General features: G+C 37.4%; 1 protein-coding gene across 1 annotated transcript; it reads right to left on the bottom strand.

The window, feature by feature from the left end:
- Positions 1-296: 296 nt before the first annotated feature.
- unc45b (unc-45 myosin chaperone B) lies at positions 297-11430 on the bottom strand. Its single transcript, XM_067414299.1, has 20 exons — positions 11337-11430; positions 9928-10098; positions 8070-8106; positions 7743-7918; positions 7573-7662; positions 7294-7461; positions 5599-5764; positions 5308-5478; positions 4602-4773; positions 4207-4507; positions 3988-4082; positions 3620-3761; positions 3400-3540; positions 3104-3231; positions 2806-2872; positions 2598-2711; positions 2278-2393; positions 1200-1317; positions 952-1107; positions 297-829 (listed from the first exon to the last, which is right to left on the bottom strand). Exons 1-20 carry the CDS (start codon positions 11340-11342, stop codon positions 566-568), a joined length of 2799 nt encoding a protein of 932 aa, XP_067270400.1. The 5' UTR covers positions 11343-11430; the 3' UTR covers positions 297-565.
- Positions 11431-13018: the final 1588 nt, after the last annotated feature.

The following is a 13018-nucleotide window of genomic DNA, read 5'->3' as shown; positions in this document are numbered from 1 at the left end:
TAAAACTGTGTAGGCTATACATATAATTAAATAAGAATTGGAAAAAAGTTATACTTTATGGGAACTGCAATATATAAAATTCCCATTTTCTGAGGAAAACAGCTTATAAATCATATTAAGTGATGTTTAGTGAAAATGTAAAAATGCAGAAAGTTTTCTGTGATGGCGGTAGGGGTGTCATATAGAATATACAGTAAAATCATGTCTATGGAATGTCCCCGTAATACGTGTGTGGTTATAAAATGTACTTGTATACGTGAAAGAGTAATTCTGATAATATCAATGAACAAAATAGATTCCAGTTATCTTTTCTCAAAAAAGATTTTCTTTAATCAAAACTTCACCAGTGCAAATACATAAAATATGAAATGAGCATGTTAAATAAATACCAAATGTAAGACCACTGCTCAAACAGCCACACAAACATAATCTTAAAAAGAACTATGCATATCATTAGACATTTTAAAAAGAAGACATTGCAAATGGTTTGCAATCTTTCCACTTTCCCAGAAAGCAGACCATTCTCTATCCGTCTAATGACACGTCACAATGAATTGTTTTCTGTTTATTGTGAAAACGGCTTTACAAGTCCATGATCCATGGCTCTAGACAGGCAGGCACGAGCTGCGTTAATAGCATCCTGCTTTTTGGGGTTGTCCTCCAGTTTTGCCACATATGTCAGGATTTCCAACAATTCACTTTCAATGAGCTTCTTGGCTAGTTCATCATCTGCATCCAGCATGTTATACACTGTCACAAGACCTCTGTGCTGAATTTCTGGGTTGTCATGGATACACAATCTCTGCAAGATCTCAAGCCACTGCTCGGTCTGTAGATGATAAAAAGTAAATTATAATTGGTATAAGCATCTGATACCAAAACTGTACCATTGTATGCCACAAAACAGTGGTAAATTTCAGTGGCACGTGAAGGCTATTTATCGATACATACCACTTTAGTCATCTTAACCGCAAGTTTCTTCTGTGCGGCAGTGAGCATGGCCAGTGCGCCAGCAGACGCCCTCTGAAGCTGCTCATCATCTTCACTACAGAGCAGGATAAGAAGCTTGAGTTTATCATTGCCATCTTGCAGAAATCTGTCTTGAACCTGTCGAATTAATGAATCTGGTCAATATTTACATCCAACAAAAAAAGGAAACATTTGATAAGCAGAATGTGTATTCGGTAGTAATTTCATACCTCCTTGCAGGAAACCAGATTGCACATGCACTCTGTGGCGGCTTGTCTGATTTGATCATGTTCCTCAAACATGTAGTTTTCAATCTCTGGAAGTGCTTTTTCTTTTAGGATTTTCACTCTGTGGAAAGAGAGATAAATAAAATAAAATAAAATATTAGCATTTTCAGGATAGTACCAAAGTTTAGCTTTAAGGATTTGGTTCTGTGTAACTGGGAAAAAAAAGTCCCCCTATGGTGTGAGGATGCATCCATCCATCCATCCATCTATCAAGACAGGTTGCACCAGAAATTGCATACTCTCTGAGTAGGTACTTCTTTCGAGTAAGTAATTACACTATTCAAATGTGTTTTATATATATAGTATGACAATAAAATAAAAACTAATGGTAAAAAAAAACATTACCAATCCCCTCCCATGGCCTTATGGGATAGTGTACATTTGATGCACACTTCGCCATCTTGCCGGAAGTAGTATATAATTATTGTAGTATACTAGTTATCCATGTAGCTATTACCTACTCTTCTATGAATACGACAAATTCTACTCAGTTCACATATTGCTTTTCGTCTACTGCATAATAGGATGCAGCGTGGCATCATGGTGCTTCCCAATACTGTAACTGATGCTTCCTCGTTCCTTGCTCCTCCGTCCTCCAGCCCATGACACGGAAAGCGATCGAACTCATCCATCTTGATGGATATCTCAATTCTCTAATTGCACTGCGAGGAGGTGAGGAATGAGGAGCGAGGAAGCTTCCTGAGGAGCCATGAGCGAGGATACACAGATAAATCCTTCGCTCGCATCCTAAGGGGGGTGGAGCTAAGACGCAAGGAAAGGAAGCGAGGGAATGAAACGAGGATGCACAAATAAGAAATGAGAAGTAGTCATTAGAACCTTCAGTACCTCCATCAGGCCACCAGAGGGAACCCTCACTGAATTTCTAGGAAGCCACTTCCTGTCCAGTCTGTATTTTATGTATTTGTGTAGTCCTGCCTTTCCTGATTTTTGTTGTTGTTGAATTTAATACTTCATAGTGGGGGTTTAGAACAAGTCCCTAACTAAAATGTTTTGCACTCACCGAAGTTTGTCGTTTAAGGCAGCAAGATTTGTAAGACCCAGCAGAGCTTCAAAGTTTTCCATACCATCTCGATCTGTGCTTAGCAAGGACACCAGTGGTCGCACAACTTCATATATCTGTTATGGAAAGAGTAGAAACATGGAAAATTAGGAATACAATTTTATTTTAGATATTTTCATGCTCTCATAAAATAATGTGTAATATTATTGTTTTCAATAACATGGAAGAAAATGTGTTTTAAGGTTTTATGACCCTTTAAGGGTTTCCTGACAATATATTTAGCAAATTCGTCTTTTTTCACATGCCACAGATTATTTTACCCTCTCGCCAGGGAAGGCGATTTCAGGATTGGAGACGGCAGCAATCTTAGCCAGAGCATGGCTGGCCTTTACTTTTCCTTTGTCGGTTCCCTCCAGGGCTAATGGGATCAAAGCCTGTCAGACATAGTAGTGAGTATTTTTTTATTTCACTGAAGTATGGCATTCACTGAAGTATCTATGGTCTTGTATTTTCTCTGTGATCTTTTACCTTTCCTCCACCTTGAGCAACAATTGTGCCACGATCTTTAATGTTATCTGCCAAGGCAAGAAACACTCTGGGTGGAAAAAAAAGCATATAGAATAGAATTTTTAGAATAGATAGATAGATAGATAGATAGATAGATAGATAGATAGATAGATAGATAGATAGATAGATAGATAGATAGATAGATAGATAGATAGATAGATAGATAGATAGATAGATAGATAGATAGATAGATAGATAGATAGATAGATAGATAGATAGATAGTCAAGTATTCAATAATTCACTTTTTTTGAGTCTTACCTTGAAAGCATCTCTTTGGTTTGATCAGTCAGGATGGAACTATCTGCTTTGACCATGACAGCAAGAGCTGATGTGACTCCAGCTTTCAATAGCTTCTTGACTCGCCTTTCAATAAAGTCCTTCTTATCCTAAAGCACAAACGAAATGCATTAAAATGTATATTTCAATTATTTCAAATTACATCATGTACTAACATTTTTGACAGCATTATTAAACATGCAGGATTTATTAAGAAACTAAATGTAACATTTGTACTTTTAAAGATTAATTTGCCCCATCACAGGACTGTTTGGTACCTTCGGGTGCTGTTCAGGGACGTGCTGTTTGGAGAACTTAGCCAGTTGTACCAACTCCGGGAGGATGTCTTTCTTGTCGTAGCTGTTGGTGCAGTTGACCAGGGTGCAGGCAACAGCATATAGGATGGTCTTATCTTTTGACTATAAGAGAAAAATGTATATTGTACATTTGTACATTAACATGTGAATCTCTATTAGGTTTATTAGATCTTTTACATACCTTGGCGAGTTCAAACATGGCCCGCATGGCTGCTTCATCCTCAACAAAGTCATCTTTTACATCAGCATCATTGGTAAGATAAGCCAAACCTTCAATGGCCCATTTCCTGGTGCGCACATCAAGTGTAGGATTGCAGAGCCACCTGGGAAAAAAACAAATCTAGTTGAAATTCAGTTTGACCCCATAAAATCTGCATGAATAAGCATTATTGAGAATGTAATTGACGGTGGCCATATGTATTTAATGAGTCTCTGAAATCAGAAATTAACTCTTCTGTCTAAGTCTTTTTGAACTGGGGAAATATAAATCTTTTGAAACATTACATATTTCACCATTACTGTATACTTCAAATATAGCGTTTTGCTCACTTTCTGCACTGCTTGGCCAGTTTCTCAGTGGAACCCTCAGCAAATTGTCTCATGCTGTAATCATCTCCTCCAGCTGATCCCAGTTTACACAGACCCTGAGAAAAGAAGTTGGATATATTATGTTACAAAATATTTCAAATGCTGTGGTCTCATTCAATCACTAATGAACACTGCAGCAAACACAGTTCGAATAGCATTAAACCATGTAATTTTGCGTACCACAAGGGCTCGGATCTTGATCTTCTCATTCTTAGTTTTCTTGTACATTTCCTTCAGCAGAGATACTCCATTGCTGATAAAGAAGGAGGCTTTGCTGGTTTTGGTAGATGCGTGAATGAGGGCCTCGACTGCTACCAACTGGTCCACTTCACGTTCAGATCCACAAAGAGCCACCATCATCTCCATAATGCCCTGACGACCCGCAAGGACATTGCCCACGTCGAAAGGCCCCTGCAAGATGCCTGACAAAGTATTGATGGCATGGATGTTTTTGTCCATGTCGTTGGGGTCAAACTTGCTCCTATTGATGAAAACCGGTGACATTAAGTATAGTATAGTTCTATGTGTGATCTATGAATTCTGTGTATTAATTTTGTGGCAAAAGTGGAACTTACTTAATGTACTCATCACAGATATCTCTGAAGTTATCTCGCTCAGGGTCACACCGCAAGTCATCGTAGATTTTGTCGAGGAGAACGCTGGCAATCAGCTGTGTGTTTTCTGTCAGCGGCAACTGATCAGGAAGTTCGGGAACCTGACCGCAGACCTTCAGAATCTTCTTCAGGCCTGTTTTCGAGACATTTCCATGAATAAAAAAAACATTAAAACATGTCATTTCAGTCTTTCTATTAGCCTAAAAGAAATTAAAAGAATAATGTTTGCTTTGGACAGCAAAACGAATGTGTAATCTCTTTCTTCATATGCTAGTGGATTTTAATCTTTGGACTTGGCTCCTCATGTTCGTTACAATATTTGAACGGCAGATTACTTTTCTATTTTTTTGTGATTCACTGGATTAAAGGAAATGGCCTTTAAGTGAGAGGAAGTGGAGGAAATGAGTCAAAAGTCTATTAAACCCGCCCTGCCTCAAAATCAATTTACCCGGCCATCCGGTGTTTTTTTGTTGTTGTTGTTTTTGGCAAAATGGTATTCAAACCAGTCAAGTAATGTTTACTTGTGTTTTCTAAGTAACAAGGCATAGCATGCAAATAGTTCAGATTACTAAATTATTTTAAGTAAGGTCAACAAATTATTGGACGTTAAGTAAAGGTCACTAAAAAAGTCTTAGTAAGAACAGCGTTGGATTTTACAGAAACTTACCGTGGTCAATGGTGAAAAGGCACTTGGAGTGGTCCGGGTCTTTCTTGTCTTTTCTTGGCACATTCCTGGTCAGGAGGTTCAGGGCCTGGTCTCTCCCGTGTCCAGACACCTTTTTGCTTGCGATCATCTCCAACAAGGCAAGTAGGATATCCTTCAAGTCCCTACTGGAGTCTGCCAGTCATCGGACAAAAGCAGTTTGCACTTTTAACACGCAATATCCTACTGCAAATTGGTTCAAACGATCACACATGCTGCTCTGAATGCTCATTTGCTCAGCTGTCCGCTCCTTACCGAGTACGAGGGCCTCTTCTTTGCCATAATTTCTCTTGTCTCCTCCAGAGAGGGAGTCATAGATACACTGGAACATGTTTGCAGTTGCCAGAGCAATCTCCTCATTGTCCATAGCCATGATGCTGCACACTTTGCTAATTCCCACCATGTGGATGATGGCAGTTGCCTTTTAAGACATTATTAACACAAACATTTATAAATAAATGGCCACAAACACAGGAAATTGTACCAAGAGGGCTGATATTGCCATTAAGACCCCATGAAATAAATTGAAAAAAATTATATATTGTCAGGATTCTGTACGTTGCCATGTCTTTTATTTTGCAATTAGCCGTTAATGTTCTTTTATAGTTCTTGTCATGGTATTTAGTTTATGTAATTTCTGTTATGTGGATTATTGTTTGTTCGTAAGTGTGCCTTATGTGTTGTTACGGATCGAGGCCTTGAGCTTAAAGCTCATGTCATGTGTTTCGTGGTCAAGTTATGGATATTTCTCATTATTGGAGCTATTAAACACATTTTTTATCTGCATATAGATCCAGACTATATAGTTTTATTTTTGGAGGCATTGTTGCCATATATATGTGTATATATTATTTTATTGACTTCTACAGCTCTGGAAAAGAAGTACAAGTACACATTTATTAATAAAATAAGAACAAATAATCAAATTATGAGCAATAGCAATAAATACAATAGAACAAACACAAATTTTACAGTGGTTTTTGCAGGAAGAGAAATTGAATAAAGTAATAAAACAGAAAATAGCACTACATAGTCTTACTGAATGAATTAAATATATATTAATACTTATTAAAGTTACAAAAGTTATTCAGTCAAGAGCAGTCCTTTCTATGCAATTTTTTGGATTAACTTTAAAAACACAGACAGCAGCAGGAATATTAGGCTGCTGTCACTTTAAGAACTAATGTCTGGATTCAATATAGTTACATGTGCATTTTATTTCTTAACTGACATAACCGACTGTGTTCATGAGTATATTCGCCAAGATGGGCTTTTTTTGACACAATGTTTTTTCCTCATTCAAGGGTAAATAACGACTGCAAAGGGGGTGCTCGTGTGCCCCTCTCTGAAACCTAAAATGACAAATGGGTGTCTATGGTGGACTAGCGGACTAGCAAGACCAATAAGTCACAAGAAGTCTTGTAAGTCACAAGACCACAAGTGCACATGAAGTGTGCCGTTTGGGCAGGGCCTTTCCGTGTGCGCTCTTTGGATGCATCCGCACACAAAACTTCTCACACAGCGCACTAGTGCTGAAGTGAGTTCTCTTTCGCATCTTCTTGCACCTAAAGTGTCCTTTATTGTATTCCCTATTATTTATCTATATTCGTATATTGTATTCTTTATTGCATAAATTTGCAAAAACACTTATACATATATTTGATATAATACTTAATATGTAAATTATTATATTAACATTAATTTTATTAAGTGTTTTTTCCCTCACATAAAAGTTATATTTATGCCTAAATATAAGAAAAAATGGTCTTATTTAAAAACAAAAATACAACATAAAAATAATACAAATGAATTCAGCATAAATTACCTTAAAACAATATCTTAATGTATATGTATATGCATATCCATGCACAGTTTTAATGTGCAATTTTGCTTATCAGAGGATATATAGTAAAAAAAAAAAAAAATATTGATTATTTTTCTGTTCCTCACCCTTGCTCTGTGGCCTGTGCACATTCCTGACAGAGTCCGGATGGCTGCCAGAATCATCTCAGGGTTTCCTGTGTCAATCAGCTGCACAAGCAAAGGCACGCCATTGTTCTGGAATATTCTCTCTGCTCCGGCGTCCTCTCTGGCCAGGACAATCAAGTTGTTGGCAGCCTATTGGACCCGACAAAGATGTTGTTCAGTTTATCATGTGATCATTTTGCTTTACTATTCTAAACTAACAGAGAACCGTTCTCGAAAAGAGTTCTGGGAAACTGTTCAAACCTTTTCTCTCTTTTCCTTATCTGATTCATCTGAAAATAGGATGTCAAACATGTTCTGCACTCTGGAGTCTGTTGAGAAGGTGGTTTTGAGCTGTGGGTAAAATGAGACATGCTCTTTAGAAACTGTGCATAACGTGGACTCAAAAGCCTCTTTACAGGAGCGATCCCCACCTTCTGTTGGATCTCAGCTCCGAGTCTTCTGAGGGTCTCGAGGAAGGTCTTGTTTTTAGGCTCTATGGTTGCACATCTCTGAACGTCCTTAAAGGCCATGTCCAGTTTGCCAAGCTTCTCGAGTGCTTGGCATCTTCTGTACAGAGCCTTGATGTCCGCAGCATCCACATCGATTGCTACAGTTGTATAAAAGAAACAGATCAGCATTAATTAGTCATGATTTAATGGACAAAGTGAAACATGTTTTACGGTATAAAGATGGCATACTTGAAAATCAGAGCTGAAAAAGGTTTTATTTTATTTTTACAATTTACTGGCAAATCCTACCTTTGCTAGCGTCTGATGCTGCGTTGTTGTAATTTTCCTGGAAAACAAGACATCATGAAATTCATGCAGAAATACATGTGATGGTGCATTCAAGTCATGTCGGAAATCGTATTTATGAGTTGAACGGCACCAAAAAAGTTGTAAATACCAGTGGGAAGTTTGCCCCAATCTTTTTTATGTAGTTATTTATAGGGTTAGTTTAGCTAAATATGAAAATTCTGTCATTAATGAATTACCCTCATGTCGTTCCAAACCCGTAAGACCTTTGTTCATCTTTGGGACACAAATTAAGATTTAAAAAAATATATATTTAATTTAGTCTCTTATCCACATATACAGTAAACACTGATCACTGAATACAAACTGAAGCGCAACCCAACATGCTTGAAGCACAGGAAAAAAACTCTTGAGGAAGCTTAAACGTGCCGCGTAACACGAGAATGAACCTCATTGGTTCTTGAGGAAGCTCAAACGTGCTGTGTAACATGAGAATGAACCTCATTGGTTCTTGAGGAAGCTCAAACGTGCTGTGTAACATGAGAATGAACCTCATTGGTTCTTGCTGGAGCTCAAACGTGCTGCGTAACACGAGACTGAACCTCATTGGTTCTTGCTGGAGCTCAAACGTGCCGCGTAACATGAGAATGAACCTCATTGGTTCTTGAGGAAGCTCAAACGTGCTGTGTAACATGAGAATGAACCTCATTGGTTCTTGCTGGAGCTCAAACGTGCTGCGTAACACGAGAATGAACCTCATTGGTTCTTGAGGAAGCTCAAACGTGCTGCGTAACATGAGAATGAACCTCATTGGTTCTTGAGGAAGCTCAAACGTGCTGCGTAACATGAGAATGAACCTCATTGGTTCTTGAGGAAGCTCAAACGTGCTGCGTAACACGAGACTGAACCTCATTGGTTCTTGCTGGAGCTCAAACGTGCTGCGTAACATGAGAATGAACCTCATTGGTTCTTGAGGAAGCTCAAACGTGCTGCGTAACACGAGACTGAACCTCATTGGTTCTTGCTGGAGCTCAAACGTGCTGCGTAACACGAGAATGAACCTCATTGGTTCTTGCTAGAGCTCAAACGTGCTGCGTAACACGAGACTGAACCTCATTGGTTCTTGAGGAAGCTCAAACGTGCTGCGTAACACGAGACTGAACCTCATTGGTTCTTGCTGGAGCTCAAACGTGCTGCGTAACACGAGAATGAACCTCATTGGTTCTTGAGGAAGCTCAAACGTGCTGCGTAACATGAGAATGAACCTCATTGGTTCTTGAGGAAGCTCAAATGTGCTGCGTAACATGAGAATGAACCTCATTGGTTCTTGAGGAAGCTCAAACGTGCTGCGTAACACGAGACTGAACCTCATTGATTCTTGAGGAAGCTCAAACGTGCTGCGTAACATGAGAATGAACCTCATTGGTTCTTGAGGAAGCTCAAACGTGCTGCGTAACACGAGACTGAACCTCATTGGTTCTTGCTGGAGCTCAAACGTGCTGCATAACAAGGGAATGAACCTCATTGGTTCTTGAGGAAGCTCAAATGTGTTGCATAACACATAAGAATGAAAGATTAAAATTGATTAATTTTTAAGATGTCTTTATGAACTTTATGAAGCATTAAAGTTGCGTTGCTTCAAATGGAGAGCTCTCAGATTAATTTCAGTAATTAATAACAGAATTTCAATTTTTGGATGAACTATTCCTTTAAGAGAAGGTACACCGCCATCTTGCTTCAACAAAAGTGGTTTTAATGCACCTGACATAGTAAACTTCCCAATTCGGAAATTCAAACTTACCAGGAGGAATTGAACACAATAGTACAGTAGTATTACTGTGTACAGTATGTAGAATTTTACCTTTTTCAGGAAACAAGCTGATCTGTTCCTGTAGATGACCGCTAGCACTTTCTTGTCTTTGCAGGCCTTTATGGCTTTAGTGTAACTCTCAATAGCTTTGTCGATTTCTCCAGCCTGGAAGTACTTGTTACCCTCGTCCTTAAACTGGACCGGATCTCCAATTTCACCCATCTATCAGAGAATGTGACAATTTAAAAAGCTGCATTTTGTTCACATGCAAACCTTTTCTGTATACAGTCAAAATGTAAGTGCTACATTTTAAATTATTTTGATTTATCATTCAGACTATATACTTGCACACAACATTAAAAAATTAGCAAGTATTAATATTATTGGTCACACGTACTAATAAACAGACGATAATATGCATGCTAATAGTGAGAATTGGACCCTAAAAAGTGTTACCATATTAAATATTTTTTAAAATATACGAAAAAAATTTGGATGAAAATATACATAAAACATTTATATCCATTACGTTGTTCACTAAAAATATTATTTAGAGCAAGACATTCAAGGTGAATAGAGTAAAGTCATAGAGTCGTGAGTAGAGACAACATAATATATACCATACTTCTACAGTTGATTGATCACATTAGGAATTGCAAACATTTTTGCAGTTTGTAAGTTTTCTGAAATGTTATGTTTAATATGTAAATGAGTCTGTATCTAATTAAATATGCATTACTTTGCATACAATTCCAGAACATATATCTAAACATTGGATAAAGTCAGGTTCAGAATAATTTATGAGATATCAGAGTCAGAGGTTTTTACAGAGATCCAGGGAAAATACTGCCAACAGACAGAAAAAAAATAAAAAAATTAAAATAAATTATATATATATATATATATATATATATATATATTTTTTTTTTTTTTTTAACTCATTCAAATGAACAAACCCCTATGTAAAAACTTTCGAAATATAGACAGGAATAAAACTGTAAAATTTGGTGTATAAGCGCAACTGAAGAGGAATTTTCTGGCTTGAAAAAAGCACATATTGAGAAAAATCTTTCCTGAAAACACACGCGATGAAAAGTCAAATACCCCAAAATCGCAAATTGGACCTGTGCATGAAAAACAATGTTTTTTGCCTAATTACAAACCTTTAATTCAAACACATTCCTTGTAACATTTCAATTTCACACATCAAAATACATTCAAACTTACCATTTAGGTGCCAATTTTCTTAAGCAAGTGTTCAAGCACATGTTATCTCTGACTTTAAATGTCTGACCCTCAAGCCTTATTTGGGCAACAGTGGCCTCATACAAGATCCTACCACCACAATACTGAACACAGTGAATGCCAACTTCTGTTTTCTATAAATTAGAAATATTCCCCATTCTGTCTCCTACGACTACAAATTATGCATCCAAAAAAATGCCATTATAGTTACATACCGTCATTGAGGTCAATCCTGCTTTGTTGTAAGAGAAACAGTCTGTTCAAAGTGTAGTTTCTTGTCGTTTGGGTTTATCAGTTATAACGCCCCCCCAAGAGTCACTTATATATATATATATATATCTTGCACATGGGGGTGGTCATACCAGGGTAATGGATGGATCCATTTTATTGTGAGGGGTGGCACGGCCTTCATCCACCCCGTCTGGTGATGCAAATGCATTGTGCATATAATCAGTCACAAAAAATTATTATATCTTTTGTCTTTTCTAAATATTCCACATTCTGCTTTAAATGTATTCCTGTAATGGTATATTCATTTTCATTTACAGATGTGTGGTCACCCCTCATATCAGTGAAATGGCCCGTCTCTGATATGGTCTATTTAGGGAGAGGGTATGACAGCTGAGAAATCAGTAGCAAATGTCCAGAGCTGCCTGATGGGAGGGGGTGTCTCCCAACAGCTGCTGTGATGGAGGTCTGACTGGTACTTTCTAGAATGGGAGAACTCTCCAAGATAGTAGAAAGAACTGGGGGAAGGTGTTACGCTCATAACAAAACATCCTGCAACCTTCTGGTGGTGTTGGTGAGGGACACTATTGTGGGATTTATTTATGGACATAGGCTGAGTAACACTAACGTGCTGACTGACAACTTCTTAACAATTACAGAAAATTACAGTTTTCTTTTAACCTTTCTGTATACATCCCAATATGTTCACGGTTATTGATAAAGACATAAAATCACATAATAGGGCCTGTAGGCTATAGCCTACTGTACATAAAAAGCTGTGAATGATGAGATACTTCTTATAATGTTATTTTCTTATTATTAATAATAAGAAATGTTATAGATTTGCCATAAAATATATTAAAATACAAAACAGTTAAATGCATCCTTAGTGAGCATCAGTTTGAAAAAATGCTGGGTTATTTTACCAAATACTGGCTTCAGTCTGCTGGGTCATTTTATTGAGTTATTTTATAAAAAATATTTTTACCCAGTGGTGGGTAGTTTTTCTGTATCTCAGCAGCTGAGTCCTCATTAATTTTGGGTAGTCTGTGCCACTGCCAACCCGGTTAAAACTGGACACATTTGTAAACAGCGATTTTCTTGTTTTGTTCTGAGAGAAAATTTCCTGAGGGGAAACTTCCTGAATTAATTCAATGTTTGTATTATATTCTATTCATATCAAATTATTACTGTGCAAAGAAGAAAATGTCTAGTCTGACATTTTACCTGTTTTGTTTCCATGTAGGTCACAGCTACGCGTCGCGGCGCCAGCGAGCCAAACCAGGCCAGAAACTGAAACATGCGACATCGCTGTGCTAAGCTGCAAGTGCCATGCGCTCCACTAACTATAATAAGATATAACTTATTTCTTTAAAATAATAATAATAATAAGATTAATAATAATAATAATAATAATAATAATAATCTTTCCAAGGAAAAATAAAAATATACATATAAAACTGCCATTTAATGAACTGGAACAGCCTACTACTGATAGCAGTTTTCCATTGGCTGCTGTTGCTGCTCCTGTCATAGGGCCTTCTAAAACATTTATTAAATGTTTTTGATTGAATATTATGATAGTAAAAAACTAAAAAACGACAGTAGTCGAATAAAAAATATTGCAAATGAACTGTTTCTGTCCGATAGCAATACAACAGAGTTTTTA

This window comes from Pseudorasbora parva, chromosome 13, assembly GCF_024679245.1.
Source record: "Pseudorasbora parva isolate DD20220531a chromosome 13, ASM2467924v1, whole genome shotgun sequence".
NCBI classification, from domain to species: domain Eukaryota; kingdom Metazoa; phylum Chordata; class Actinopteri; order Cypriniformes; family Gobionidae; genus Pseudorasbora; species Pseudorasbora parva.
The sequence above is the reverse complement of the archived record's forward strand: the minus strand, read 5'-3'. Positions and strand labels throughout refer to the sequence as shown.